Raw genomic sequence first — 15062 nt, forward strand, 5'->3', positions numbered from 1 at the left:
AGCCTTTAATGTGCTGATGTGCACTGTAACTTCCCCAGAGAAATTCTGTGACCTCAGTTCCTCCAAACACACTGGAGGACGTGCTGCTGCAGGCTCCAGGGCTGGGCCTGGCAGGGCTCCCTGGGCAACAGCACAGGTCCCAGGTCCTTGCTGATCACACTGCTTCCTCAATGGGTCCCAGCTGACTGTCACTCCCTCAGAGAGCCTGTGAGGCAGTGGGCTCCTTCCCAGGGCTGGGTGAGTTGGGGTGTAGAAGAAGTAGTTAAGGAGCCCAAAGGGGTCTGGGACTGGGGAGGAGAAACAGCTTCTGGTCCAGAATGGTGGGGGGGGGGGGGCTGGAGGGAGGGGGGTGTCCATGCTTCTCTGCTCTGAGATTAGGGCAATTTGTTTCTCCAGGGGTCATATGTGGTAGGAAACACAGCCCAGAAATTAAACTAACTGTACCCAGTCCACAGAGCAGGGAAGACAGCACTAGCACCTGACGGGGGTGGGAGATGCTATTGGATCGGGAGGTCATTGCACCAACTTAAATATCTTAAGGGTTGGGAGGGAAGAGCATTAAGCTTCCAAGGCCTGGAGTGGCAGAGATACAGGTTTGCATTTGGGAAACACAAACACTCCCATTCTCTCACATCACACCTCACTGCGTTGTCACTCTCCAGAAACCACTGTCCCCAATGCTCAGCTCTCTGCTTCCCCTGAGCCCCTAGACTTACAAAGCTCAGCCAGCTCCGTGTCTCTGCGTTCCACAATGAACACGCTCCCTTCTCCCTGGGGAAACACCGTTCCCTCCTGGGGCTCTTAGGAAACAAGGGGGCTGAAATCTAATTCACACTAAAGTTGTTATGACTGGTAGAGCAACGTAACCGCAATTCGAAAGGACTCCATAAAATTTCAGAGCTGAAAGAGTCCTTAGTGATCTTCTCATGTGGTTTCTAGGATTTTATCGAAGGCGGGGTCAAGTCTTAAGCACTATCTCAGCATGTGGAGCAGATCCCCGCAGTTGTCTGGTTGAGAAGGCGGTGCCTGCCCTTTCAGCCGACTTTTGAATCCCTAAATGGCCTTTTTTTAGAATAATGGTTGTAAACCAGATTACGCCCTTCACTCTAAAAGGAAACTAGGGCGCAGATAAGGGAGGTAACTTGTCCAAGGTCACACAGCCAAATAGTGGCAAAGTAGGGACTTGTCCCCAGGCCCCCTGTCTGCTAGCCTCATGCTCCTGTCCCTGCCCCACAATACCTGGCATTTATCTCTCAGACCTCATCCCTGAAGTTGGTTCCTCCAAGCTGTCACCCCCAGCTCTGCCGTGCTGCTGACAGGAGGAAGGTTCGGCATGCCCTGCCCTGCCCTGCCCTTGCCCGCTCCGCCCTTGCCTCTCACCCTCAGGAACCGGCGGGGCTGGAAGTCACTTTTCTTACCGCTACATTTTTTTCCAGCTAATTTTTATGACCCAATTGCTGTTGTGAAGAAATGCAAAAGAAAAGCAGAACACATGCAGTTTTGCTCATTGCATGTTTTCTTTTTAATTAAATAAGTCAAGTAAGCCATCAGGCGATGGGTTCACATTCTGTTCCTCAAAGCAGGCCCTGACTGCTGGCAGCCACCAGCTCTCTGAAGGGCAGCCCCTGCGTTTCCAGGAGATGGCAGGTTGTCTGTGGCCACGGCAAGGACATCTGGGACGATGACAGCGAGGGGGCTGGGAGCAACATGGGGTGGCACAGAATGAGCTACGCGCTACACAGACACTCATGGACACATATGTACATCCCATGGCCACATATGCCTGTACTGCGTGGTTGTGAAACATGACAGAGCTTGCAGGATCCAGGAAGGAGCGGAAGAGCCAGGCAAACTTGGCCTAGAATATACAGATGAGATAGAGACCTCAGGGGTGCCCAGTTCAAGCCCAATTTTAGAGGAAGCAGGCAACATGGTCATCTTATTTCCCAAAGTACATGGTCTACAACATCCGCTAGGCCCACGAGGACGGCACTGTGTCTGTGTCCTTCGAAACACATAAGTAACTCGTCTCCCATGCACACTCGTGGGGTGCCAAAGGACACAAGACCAAAGGATCTTGAAGCTTTTGAGACATCTGAAGTTGCCGATTCTGCTTCATGCTTTTGAGGTAAAGAGTAGCTCCCACTATCTCTGAAAGCATGGGCAGCTGAGAGGTGAGGTGGCTGCGTTCAGGAAACCCCGGGCCTTTGCCCTCCCATCTAGCGGGACCACATCCTGGGGATCTTCACCAGCAAACACACCAACTTGGGCCCCAGGATTTCAGCGGATGTTCCTTCTTTCGGTCTGTACAGATTGAGACCTGTGTGGCTTCTGCAGGCATCGGTCCCCCACCCGCTTCTCCCTGCTTAGCTCTTCCTGCCTCAGGAACCACCCCTTTGAGACCTGCCTTCTCTTCCAGCCCTTGGGGACAGAGTAGAGGGAACTGCCCTGAGGATGCAGTCATCCAGTCTTCTGCTCCTGTCCTTGAAATTCCAGGTCCCACCAAGGGACAGGCCCTAGTGTGAGAGAGGATCCCAGGGCTGGAAGAGGCCTTAGGGTCAGGATCAGACCATCTGATGCTTCTACCTCCTCTCTACCACCCAGGCCAAGTCCGCCTTCTGGGACAGGGATCCATGGTCTCCTGCTGCAGTTCCTTCCGTTGTGGCAGATAGCAGGGAAAAGGTCCATTGTGATGGGTGCAGGCTGTCTGGGTACCCGCTACTCTTTGGGGTTCCGTCAGCAGCTGCCCTATTGCACCAGCCTCTGGCAGTAGCTCCCAGGTCAAGGGTGCTGGCAGACAGGGAGCAAACTCATCATTAAACATTTTTCTGTTCATTTAGTTATTTATTTTCAAGTGTGTGTATCACATAGGAGACAAAAGGCTAGAATTTGCGCAGGTCCTTCAGCCTTCTGAGAATAATCTGGTGATCACAGGAGAGGGTGTGCTGCAAAGCTGCACCTCTGCGCTTCTTTTTCCCTCTCCGTGGGGACTCAGGAATCCTGCCCCGCAATGGACTATCCCCAAAGACCCCCCAGTGGCCTCATCCACTCCATGGTTATGAATAAGGCCCAGAGGAGAAGCCAGGAATGGGCAGCAAGGGCGATGGCCTGCAGGCATTGGACACTGCCCTGTCTCACCAAACCTGGAACATTCTGAACTATTTATACAGGCCAGGCTAAAGAGGTCTTCATCAACAAGAAGGAAAGTGAATAAGCGCTCATTGCTGAACGGGCCTCTTGTGCTGGGGAAGCTGCGGCCGGCAGAGGTGAAGCCTCACCTGCTCCCGCTGTCTCCAGGCAGGTGTGTGCCGTGGAGCGGAAGGCTCCTAGTGGAGCCAGCTAGAGAGGAGAAAACAGGGCTGGCCTTGCTGGAAAAGGCACTGCACCCAGCTGGCCCATCCCAGCTCCATGCTGAAAACCCCACATGCATGGCTCCAACCTCATCCACAGAGTATAAAGCCAGAAGTTACCCCCATGCTGTCCTTCCCCAATCCCCAAGTTCCCAGAGCTTTGCTGAGCCTCGCTGAGCCCCAGGGTGATACGATACGTCAAGGCAACACCCACCCACTTGAGTTGTGTTCTGTCCCAGCCACCTGGGCAAAGGTAATACAGCAGAAAGGGCCCTAATGGGGCACCCTCAAATCAACAAGAGAGAAACCAAGGAGTTGCCTTAAACAATATCCTGGGGCCATCATGATGCTGGGGCTATTGGTTTATTCCCCTCTTGTATTCTGAATTGCCTTCGGTGTCCTCGTGTGTATGGACTATGTGAATGGTTCCTGTTATTGTTATTCTATTTTTCTTGATTTGGGTACAAAAGTCCCTTTGACTTTGACTCCCTGCAAATAATAAGGTATTTTCTGTCTCTTCTTTTCACAAAATAAATAAATAAAGTCAACTTGCAGTGTGCACACGGTCAATGTCCTGAGAAGTCCCAAAGGTCCATTCTTGGTACTGTTCTCAGAGAACTGAGATGGAGGCTTGGCCCCAGAGGTGTAGGAAGGAAGAAAGAAGTCTGCTGTCTACTCTAGGAGGGCCCTGAGGAAGAGCGCTTGATAGAAGTGGCTGCCCCCAGCCCCAGCCCTCCCACAGCCCCAGCAGGGAACAGAGGAAGGATCAGGAAGAACGACCAGCACTTCTGGGCCTGCCAGAAACATCCTTGCCCCACTCTGCCCACGGTCAAGTTTTCAGAGCTGCTGTCCCTTTGGACTCGGACGCTGTACTTCCTGGTGTCCATATCACCAAAACCAAAACTCAGCCCTCTGAGCTTACCACGGGACGCGGCTGACATAGAGGTTGTCCAGGAAATCCGAGACAGAGCTGGGCAGCCCTCTGCGCAGCGCTGCGGCTCCCCGTGAGGTCTGAGGCAGTACTGAGTTCTGCTCCTGGGTTTGGGGTGGGAGTGGGGAAAGGCTTCCACTTTGGGGACACTCGTAGCTTGGTCATAAGGCCCCTGTCCTCCAGGAAACGTGTTAGGGTCAGGGGAGGATTTCCAAATCTAGCCTCTTCTCAGGGCGGGGGTGAGGGCTGCTAAGGCACACAGCTTCTGCACACTCACGAGAACGCTGGTGGTTCCTGAGATCTGTTCCACAAGGCCGTGGAGCACTGCAGGCTGCCACCTGGCCACCCAGGTCCCAATCCTTCTGGGGAAGCCTCCTCCTCCTGTCCTCTCCCTCTGCCGAGAGCCAAGTGCCCCCTGCTGTCCTCCCGGCCTCCCTCAGGCCCTCAAGCCAGGCTGCTTCCAAGAGACACTCCTGTAGAACAAAACGGAAAACACAGCCACAAAACAAGAAAGACACCAAGCCATAAATATGTTAAGAAGTCCCAAACAACTCAGCCCATCCTGAGTTGAGCAATACTCTTCGCAGAGCCCTAAAGGAGGAATTGCAGACACTAGTTATAACCATGGCGACTGGCTGGCCGACCTCTGTCCACAGGGAGGAGGCAGGCTTCTCAGGGGAGGGCTGTGTCCTGATGCGACTTCTGCCCCAAGAGTATTCTGTACTTTCTTCTTGGCTCTGCCCCCATCAGGCCTGGCTGGAAATGGCAGGACCCGTGAGCTGTCTTTTGCCCCCAGGGACCATAGCTGCTTCTGCCAGTCAGACCTGAGGCAGTTTCAAATATGGACATGCTCTCGGGGAGCTGAGCAGGACGGGGCCTTTGGGCCACAGTCACATGAGGTTGTCCAGGCCATTTCAAAACATCCTGCTTGCCAGCCATGAGCGTGGGAATGCATCAGAGGAGGTAGCCAGAGAATCCAGGGAGTGCTGTGGGCTCGGCAGTTCTGAATCCACTGTTCAGTCCCAAACCTGGTCAGGGAGCTGTGTCGTTGCCCTTGACTGTTTCCTTCCCTGCCCTCCAAATAATCCTAAAGTGTGACTTAAGTCTCCTCTTTTGGTGTGTGATACAGATAAACCTTGTGGCCATGAAGCAACGGGAAGCTTGTCTGTGCGTGTGTGTATTTGCGTTTCTGTGATGCTTTTCTGTGTGTGTGGTGTGTGTGTATGTATGTCTGTATATACCTCTGTGTTTTGTAGCTCTATACAGGGCTGATATTCACCAGCAACCAGCACAGCGGTCCCTTTTATTAAAATATTGAATCATTCTATACTGGTTGGCAAACAGCCACTGACACCTGATGAGCCTCAAATGCCACCTTCTGACACGCTGGGCTGTCCCAGCTCCTCTCCAGGGACCCACCCAGATCCCAGACTTCTTCACAATCCAGAAATGCAAAGGTTAACACTGAGTGCAGCAGGAGGTCGGACTGTAACTGGTCAGTGCCATGCCCCTTCTGGTTGTTACATATTTGGACTCTAGCCCACAGGGTCTCCAGTCCAGGCATTAGTGCGTGTCTGTGTGCGTGTGCATGCGTGTGTGAGAGAGAGAGAGAGAGAGAGAGAGAGAGAGAGAGAGAGAGAGAGAGAGAGAGAGAGAGAGAGAGAGAGAGAGAGAGAGAGAGAGAGAGAGGGCTTGTCATTAGGCCCGGGCCTGCCAGGGCCTGCCCAGGAGGCCACAGCCCCTTAGGTGTGGATGTCCCGACGTTGTCCTGTTCTCGGCGAGAAGCCCCAGCCCGCGGCCGCGGCGGGGAAGCTGGCTGGCTGGGGCCTACTGCTACAGCGCGGGGCCGCCCGCCCCCGGGGCAGCTGCGCACCCGCCCTCTGCGAGGGCTGCATCTCCCCGCTGGCCGGGGTGCGAGCAAGGCAGGGCGGGCCTGGGCCTTTCACGAGGAGGGTACACGGGGCCCCAGGCCCCCTACGTGACCCAGAAGGTGCCGCGTTCCTCCAGCAGGCTGACCGAGCGGTTGGTGAGGGAGGCGGCGTCCCGCGCCAGCTTGTAGCCGAAGAGGCTCATGGCGGGGCCGCAGGCGGCCTGCACCACCTGCGCCAGCTTGAAGGGCATGCTGAAGCGCCACTTCTCGAACTGCTCCGAGGAGTTCTTCCGCGTGGAGTAGATGCCGCTGCCGTCGCGGGCCGCCTGCGTGTTCTTCTCGATCCAGTCCTCCACCTGCGGGGTCAGGCGGATGCCGGCGAAGCGGTACATGTCGCGCGCCTTCTGCAGCGGGCTGCGCGCCACGTCCTCGTAGCGCACCAGCATGTAGCGGCCGCGCAGCCAGGCCGGCTGCCGCAGCCCCAGCTCGGCCGACAGGCGGATGCTCTCGCAGTTGCCCCGCAGCCGCTGCACCTCCTCCTCCCTCAGCCGGTCCTGTCCCTCGGCCAGCCACTTCTTCCAGGTCTCGTACTTGCCGGCGAAGGCCACCATGCGGGAGGCCAGCACGGCCCGGGGGTCGCGCACCAGCTGGATGACGCGCAGGTCCAGCCGGGGGTCCTCGGCCAGCGGCTGCAGGAACTCCAGCTGCCGGATGCGGACGGCTTTGAGGGCCACGTGCTCCTTGCGGCGGCAGGCCTCGGCCGCCAGCGTCACGTTGAGGGGGCCGCAGCGCCGGTCCTTGCAGTGGTACTTCTCGAAGACCTTCTTGACGAAGGGCGTGCAGACGGGCTCCTCGCACAGGGAGCGGCTGGAGCCCCGGCGGAACATGAACTGGGTCAGGTGGTCCTCGGGCAGGGGGCTGATGAAGTGCTCCAGGACGTACAGGTCGCACAGGAAGAGCTGCTTGAGCACGTCGCGGTAGACCAGGGCCGAGCCCGCGGCGTTGGCACCTCCCGGCTCAAAGGACACGGTGCGCTCGATGTGCCACAGCGGCTCGAAGAGGTAGAAGATGTTGCCCTGCTGGTTGAAGAACTCGCCCACGAACGAGGAGCCGGTGCGGGTGGTGGCCATGAGGAGCACGTGGCGCCGGGGCCCGGCGGGTGGGGGCGGCCCCGCCTCCCGCTCCCCCTCCGCCTCCCCCTCCGGCTCCACCCCCAGCTGCAGGCTGAGGTTCCGCAGGCGGCTCTGCAGCTGAGAGAAGGCTGAGTCAAGCTCGCTCAGGGACAAGAGGGACGCGTTCTCAGCCAAGACCAGGGCTGGGTCAGTGCCGTTGGCATCTGCTAGGGATTGTGGGATCTGCTTCAGCCTGTCCGAGACCCTGTGAAGACAAAGGGAGATGGGATCAGTGACTGATGGGGGACCCCGTGCAAAGTGCAACACAAACAGTCTTCCAGGCTGATCACCCAGAGCCCGTCTTAGTTGGTTTCCCCAGAAGCAGACTTTGAAGCAAGGATTTGAGTGTAAGCAGATTATCTGGGACATGTTCACGGGAAGAAGGGGGTACGGAAGTGAGGCAGGGGAGGAAAAGAAATCCAGAAAGGGCGTGCTGCTATGGAGCAGGTGACGCCTGTGGGCATTTGAGACTCTATCTGGGGGGGACTCTGAGAGACACTTAACTCCCTGGGACTTCTGGCTTGCCAGTGTGCAGGTGGAGAGAAAGCTCTCGGGTGCAAAGTTGTAGGGGCTTGCAGTAGGACGCAGCAGGCGTGAACTGGAATAGTCCATGTTGAGGGACCCGAGTGGGGCATTGACAGTGTCTGCTACACAGCCTAATTCCTAACCTGCCCATCTTGGCTGATGCTTTCATGCAGGGCTGTCCCTGGGAGGAGGAGAAATTTAAGAAATCTTCCTACATCTAGCAGGCCCACTGCACACAGCAGTACACTGCCAACTTAAGGCAGGAGAGTAGTCTGTTTGAGGGGCACTCCCTTGGAGTTGAGCAATACACAACCTGCGCAGATGCACGTGGGAGCCCTGCCAACCAGAGTGTCCATATCAGGACCCTGCCTTTCCTTGGGCTCACCCTCAACCCATGACGTCAGGATCTACATAGGGGATGTGCTGCTAATTTGAGGCATCATTCTAGACCAGGAAGTAAATTAGTAATAATAGTCACAGCCAGCAAATACCGGACACCAACTACATGCCAGGCACTGGGCTAAATGCTTTTACATTTTCTCATTTAGTCTTTCCAACAAGACAGGTGTCATTATTAGCCACATTTTACAGAAGGAACTTAAGACTCAGAAAAGCGAAGTATCTTGCCTAAGTTCTCACAGCTGGCAAGGGCCAAAGTGGGGATTCCGGCTCAGGCTGACTGAATCCAGAGCCCATCTCACCACCGTGTGGTCATGAGGATGTGTGCATGACCCCTGCCAGGGATGCTGGAGGGGCCTGGGGAAGTCTCATTGAAGGAGTGTGTTTACAGGTCCACAGAGATCCCTACGGTTACCTCTTTGCCCCCACCCACCCGCCTTGATAAGGAAGACCTGTGCTGTGTCCCTCACCTCGATATGATTTTATTTTCCTTCTCAATGAAGACAAAAACTACCACCACAAAAGCCAGGAAAATGGCATATTTGCTCCTCATCCTCAGGCTGTGCACAAAGTCCCGGCAGTCCTGGGGCCAAGTGAGTCCTTTCTCCATGGGGAAAGGCAGGGCCGTGGGGGCTCCTCAGGTGCTCAGCTCACGGGCATCACGCGGGACCTGGCTCGTCATCTTCAGGTGGGGGACACCCTCATCCTGCGGAGAGATGGGTGACAGGACACTGCTGTCTATAGACCAGCAAGATAGAGGATGTTTCTCCACCAGACTTCTGAAGAGCCAGCTCTGCTTAGTAGCCGGGACCCCAGACCCACCCTCCAGACAGCCTATGCCCCTAAGAGACTTGAGGTCTCTTTAATAGGTCATTTAAAACGCTAATGAACTGTTTGACCCATCCATCCCACCTCCATCAATTTGTCCCTTGACCTCACAGGTCAAAGGCATGTACAAGGGGTCTGAAAAAGTTCATGGAAAGATCAGTACTATCTTTTAATTCCATTTTCCCGCCAACTTTTTGAAGTACCCTTGCACAGTCAGCCTCTGGGTTCCACATCCTTGGGTTCAAACAACCGCAGATTGAAAATATTTAAAAATAAAATTAAATAAATAAAAAAGAATACAACAATAAAAAATAATACGAATAAAAAATACAGTGTAACAACTATTTACATAGTATTTACATTGCTTTAAGTATTATACTCTAGACATGATTTAAAGTACGTGGGAGGATGTGCATAGATTATTTTTTATATCAGGGACTTGAGCATCCTTGGATCTTGGTATCTGTCGGCGGTGGGGGGTGTCCCGGAACCAATCCTCCATGGAATAAAGTGTTCCTTGCAGCAGAAATCTGTATAATACCAAAAAACTACAAACACCTAAATAAAAAATGATGGCACATCCATGCGGTGGTTTATTGTGTGGTGACAAAGAATAACAAGGTAGACATAAAGGTGCTGATGTGAATAATCCTAACAATATTTTTTTAAAAAAACCAGATGCAGACATAATGTGTTTATGTTGGACAAGGTTTCTCAACCTCGGCACTGCTGACATTTTGGACTGGATAATTCTTTCCTTTGGGGAGTTGTCCTGTGCACCCTTGGCCTCCACCCACTAGATGCCAGTAGCACAACCCCGCTCAGTTGTGACAACCAAACATGTCTCCAGACATTGTCAATTGTCCCCTGGGGGGGGTGGGGGCAGGTGCAAAATCATTCCAGGTTGAGGACCTCTGATGCAGCATGATCCCATTTGAATATAAAAAGTGGGAGAAAATACAGATGCGGGATACAGAGGTGCACCTTCCTCACACAATGGAAGTGGCTTCACAACCAGCCAGAAAATCTGTCCTCTGGGGACAGCAGTGAGGTGGGGGCTCTGAATGTGGGTGAGCAGATGGACACCTGGCAGCTGGAGTGGAGGTCCCCAGACTGTGGTGGGGTGGGGGGTACTGGGGGTGCTTCCTGAGTATGAACAGATAGAGAGGGACCCAGAATGAACGAAGGCCACAGGCCAGCTCTAGGACAGCTGGAGTAGTCCTGCCTCTTCCTAATCCTCCTGGGCCTTTTCTCACACACTCATTAAGCAAATGCTTTCTGAGCACCTGCTATGTGCTGGTCTAGGTACTGGGGTGCAGCAGTGTGGGAGCAGACATGGTCTGTGCCCTCAGGAGGGCCAACTGGCCTGACGTAGGTAGCTGAAGCTCACTGAGTGCTCAGTTCTGCGCCAGGCACCACATTAAGCAGTCAATTTGCATTTCCTCATCAAATCCTCGCCAAAGCCCTATGAGTTAGCAACGAGCCCATTTTACAGATGAGGAAACAGATCGAGAGAAGTTAAGTAACCTGCCCAAGACTCCTGCAGCACAGCTGACCACCCCTCCCAGGTCCAGGTCACTTGAGCCTCTCCACGCCCCCCAGGGACCCGCATTATAGCACATATGGTAGGGCTTTCCATCCGACTGTTTTTCTGTCTCCATTTCCCAGACTGCAAACTCCCTGAAGTCAGGACAAGCATCTTAGAATGGCACCTGGTACCTACCAGCTGTCCAACAAGTCACTGGTGAAGAAATCTGTTGAGGCTGGTACCTGGCAGGCTTTTAGCGTAAGTGCATAGGATAACTGGTGGGGCCATGTTTCCTCTGCACCCTGTTCAGTCTGCGGTGGGGTGTGAGGCCACCTGTTCTGTTGAGAGGGTGAGACCCAACACTGAGTCTGCAGAGTGCAGTGTTGAAATCCCAACTTTCTGCCCTCTCAGCTCTTGGATGAGTGTGCCTGGGTCTGATGATGTGACGGAAGCAGGAGCTGGGGTCAGAAGTCCTGGGTTCTAGTCCTTCCTGCATGTCCACCACCTTGTATACCACCTTGTATAAGTGATTTAACCTCTCTGGGCCTCAGTTTATTCACTGTAGCATGAAAGGGCAGCCCCTCCTGCATAAGGCTGCTGTGAGGAACATATCCGGTGCATGACAAGTGTTGATTAAATAGGGGAGGGGAGAAAAGGCAGGGGTGGGGTGGGGGGAACTGCCCTAGCTGCCTTCTATTCTCTGGGTCTAGTGTCTTTGGTAAGACTTAGAAGTTGGACTGCTTCAATGACAAGCCTCTTAACCTTCTCCTCCCTCCCTTCCAGAGACTGTTCCTGGGTTGCCATCTCGGCCTCTTCACTTCCAGAACAATACAGGGTTCCTAATATCCTTCCCAGCACTGCCTTTTAAGGAAGAAGCAAGGGTGAAGACTCTGACATGAAATTCAGGGCAGGCTGCCCTCTGTTTAGTTTTGGAAGTCCAGTGGGCAGGTGGCCTGGCAGGAGAGGGAGGGTTAGAGGTTGGAGGGGGGATGCAGGAGGTCCCCAGAGCCAGAAAGTGGAAGAGAGTCACAGGTGCCAGAAAGTCACAGGGTCACCAGGGAGGTCGCAGGGCCTGGATGGGGCTCAGGCAAAGCCCCAGTCAGAACTTGCTCTGCAGGAGGTCCTCTGCAAGAAGTGGGCTGTGACATCTGTGACAGTGGATGGACCTCTGTGCTACCTCCCTCCCAAGTCTCATGGTCCTGCCTCCCTTGCTTGGTTCATGGGAAGAACTGAAAAATCCCTTCCTCCTCTTGGCAGATGGCCCTCCTAGCCCCTAGTATTCAATACTTTTCATCCCCTCAAAACCCCAGCAACTACATGACAGTCCAAGGAAAAGGTGGCATCCCCTGCCTAGATGCCAGTGGAGGCCATATTTGCAGGGTGCCAGGGCCAATGGTGAAGAATGCCAGGGCATGTGCCTGCCCAGCTTTGCCTGGGTGCAGTGGGTACTGGGGCAGCTTCCTCGGCCCCCTTGTATCCAGCGCTCTGCATGTTGGGAGCAAACAGCAGAGGCGGGAAGAGAAGCAGGAAGTGCCAGCTGCTTTCACGTGAGTGCACACCATGTGCCATGCCCTGGGCAGATGCCAGGAGTCACCCTGAGGGAGCAGTGCCCAGCCTGGTCCTCCTGCTGCTGGCAGTCATCTGGGACTCATGCTCACTCACCTATCACTATAATACAGTTCTCAAAAGCTTTGTCCTCCCTCTGCCTCCCTTTCTCACCTGCCTCCCACCTCTCAGCCCTCTCCATCTGGCTTCTGCCCCCCTCCCTCTACTGAATCACGCCCCCCAGGGTATCAACAATCTCCTCTAGGGCTAGCCTGGCTACTGCATGGCCCAGGCTACACGTACTGCCCCCTCCCTCCTGAGGCCCACGCTCTTTCCTGGCCTTCCCAATCCCCCTCTCCCGCCTCCCTGGCCTTCTCAGACTCAGTCTCTATGGGATAACACGTGGGCAGTCTTCCCACCCAGACAGATCACAGCTGTGCTGTCCCCCAGCTCTTCAGCCATGTGGAAGCTTCTTGGAGGTACAGACAAAGTCTGGTACTAATGCACTACTCAGTGTAAAACACAAGCCTTCCAGATCTGGACCCTGCTCACTTCTCTTACCTCTTTTCCTAATGACCCCAGGCCTCTGCTCCTCCTGTTCCTCCTTGTGCGGGAGCTCTGCCTTAGCCTCTGCCAAGGAGGCTCTTATTCTAACCTTCTCTGGTGGGCTCCTTCTAAGCATTCAGGACTCAGCTCCAATGTCCCCTCCTCTGGAGTCCTTCCCTGCCCACCGAGCTCACATTGCCCATGTCCCCCCTGCCATCACATTTCCTCTTAGCATCCTGCTTTCTGTCCTTCCTCGATGGAAATGTACTGCCGATTGCCCTTTCATCCACTGGAGTGTCAGCTCCATGACACGCCCATCTCCATCTGTCTGCTTTGTATTCCCGGTGCCCAGAACTGTACCTGGCACAGAGTAGGTGCTCCATAAATACTTGTTGAGTGAATGAATGTCTTTCCCAAAGCAGTTAGCCCAGTTCAAGATGCTCATCATTCCAAGTTGATGGAAAATACGAAGCAGCAGCAGCAGCTGTTCATACCCGAGTGAAGCGTGTGTGAGCTGTGAGCATACACTGTGGGCGTCTGCTACGGGCGTGGGCTAGTCTGTTTCTGTTGCTTGTAACAAAATACCTGGAACTGGGTACTTTGTAAGAAAACAAAGTTTATTTCTTACAGTTTCGGAGGCTGGGAACTCCAAAGTCCAGGGAACACATCTTGTGCGGGTCTTTGGTGGTGGCTTTACAACAATGTAGGCGTCTCACATGGCAGAAAATGGCAGAGTAGAGAGAGAGAGACTCTCATATGCTCTCTGTTTAAAGCCTTCAGAATCATGCCCTTGACCACCATTGTTAATCCATTCACTATGGCATGGTCCTACAGTCCAATCACCTCTTCAGTAGGATTTCCCACCCTCTTTACATTGTCACAGTGGGGACTAAGTTTGGGGGGACATCAGTCCACAGCAGGGTGTGTACTAGGGACCTGTACTGACAGCACCGCTATGGACGTATACTGTGAGTGTTACTACGGGCGAAATCTTACTCACGGGGCTTCACACACTTCAGTCTCTGGAATTCTCATATCAACCTGGGGGACTTTCCGTTCAAGCCTCTCACAGCTGTGTGCTAAGGAAGGGTAGGGCAGAAAACAGCCTAGGGCACCCCCAGGCAAATGCTAGTGCGAGAACACTGGAAAGAAAAGCGGGCTGTGAGCCGAGGCCTGGCAGGTCCCAGCAAGCCAAGCACTGCTTCCCTGGCCTGCTCTCCCCTTGGGGGTCTTTCTGCTCAGGCCTTCTCATGACTTGGAAAGGTGCCTCACCAGAGAATGAGTTCTCTACTTGGATGGACTCCAGCCAGGCCCTTCCACTGAGGCCAAAAATGGCCTGCAGCCCATCCCTGCTTCCCCCTGGATAAGGGGGAGTCCCAGCAAGCCAACTGTGAATGGAGCTCTGATAAGGGACTGGCCCTGCCAGACATTGCATCAGGCAGCAAAACTCCACTCCCCTCGCTTGCTCGGGCCAAGCACAGCAGGGATGGGGCTCAGTTGGTGCAGGCCCAGCTCACACCATCTTTCCCCGTGTGGGAGGAGGAGCTCACAGAACAGAGGGGTGGAAGGAGGGCTAGAGCTGGTGATGGGGGAGGCTCCGTGGGCTGAGATGGGAGCCCTGAAACCCACCCAAAGAAGCTCTGAGCCCACCTGTGGGTCAAAGCCTTAGGGACTGGGAGGCTGCCCCTGCCATGTTGCCAAACACCTGTGAGGGGGTGCTTCTGAGAGTTGTCTCTGAATCCTTAGAGAGTAGAGACAGAAGGTGGGCCCGGGAGGCTCCCAGGCCGCTGGCAAATTAGGGCAGGGAGAGGAGCTCAAATGCCGGCCTGCCTCTGTTTTAGATGAGAAGAGTTGATCCATCTGGTGCCTGTCCAGACCAGGTTTATTTCACATAGGACATCCAGAGATGTCTTGGGAAACCAAAGGTCCCCCCAGTACCTTGAGCTTAGCATCTGATAGGAGAGTAAGTGCCCAGAGGCTGCTGAATGACCAGTGAATGAAGGAAGCGGGGGAGGAATGAAAGAACACAGAAGTGAGTGAATGCCTGGGGATGCTACCTGTGCACCTGGGGTGATCATTCCTCCCTGGCCAGGGCTCCAGCTTCGTCTCTGAAAATGAACCGACCTCTAACTTCCTTTTGTCCAACCTCAGCCAAGACACAGAGTAGAAGCAGCCAAAGGTGAAGGTGTGTGTCACCTGAGCAACAGTGGACATCCCCGTACCTGTGAAGGGCTGTGGGCCAGAGCCACAGTAGACCGTGGGGCTGAGGGCCCTCCTGGCAGGGGTGGGGCTGCTGCTGGCTCACTGTGAGTCCAGCACAGACCCCGGCTGCCCCTCAGCCCTTTTATACTTGTGTGGGGACGTGGGG

General features: G+C 54.5%; 1 protein-coding gene across 1 annotated transcript; it reads right to left on the reverse strand.

Annotated features, from left to right (window-relative positions):
• Positions 1-5955: 5955 nt before the first annotated feature.
• Positions 5956-8857, reverse strand: CHST3 (carbohydrate sulfotransferase 3). Its single transcript, XM_063103496.1, has 2 exons — positions 8718-8857; positions 5956-7528 (listed from the first exon to the last, which is right to left on the reverse strand). The coding sequence occupies exons 1-2, from the start codon at positions 8855-8857 to the stop codon at positions 6256-6258; spliced, it is 1413 nt and encodes a 470-aa protein (XP_062959566.1). The 3' UTR covers positions 5956-6255.
• Between the last annotated feature and the right edge of the window lie 6205 nt (positions 8858-15062).

Source organism: Cynocephalus volans, chromosome 7 (genome assembly GCF_027409185.1).
Source record: "Cynocephalus volans isolate mCynVol1 chromosome 7, mCynVol1.pri, whole genome shotgun sequence".
Classification (NCBI taxonomy): domain Eukaryota; kingdom Metazoa; phylum Chordata; class Mammalia; order Dermoptera; family Cynocephalidae; genus Cynocephalus; species Cynocephalus volans.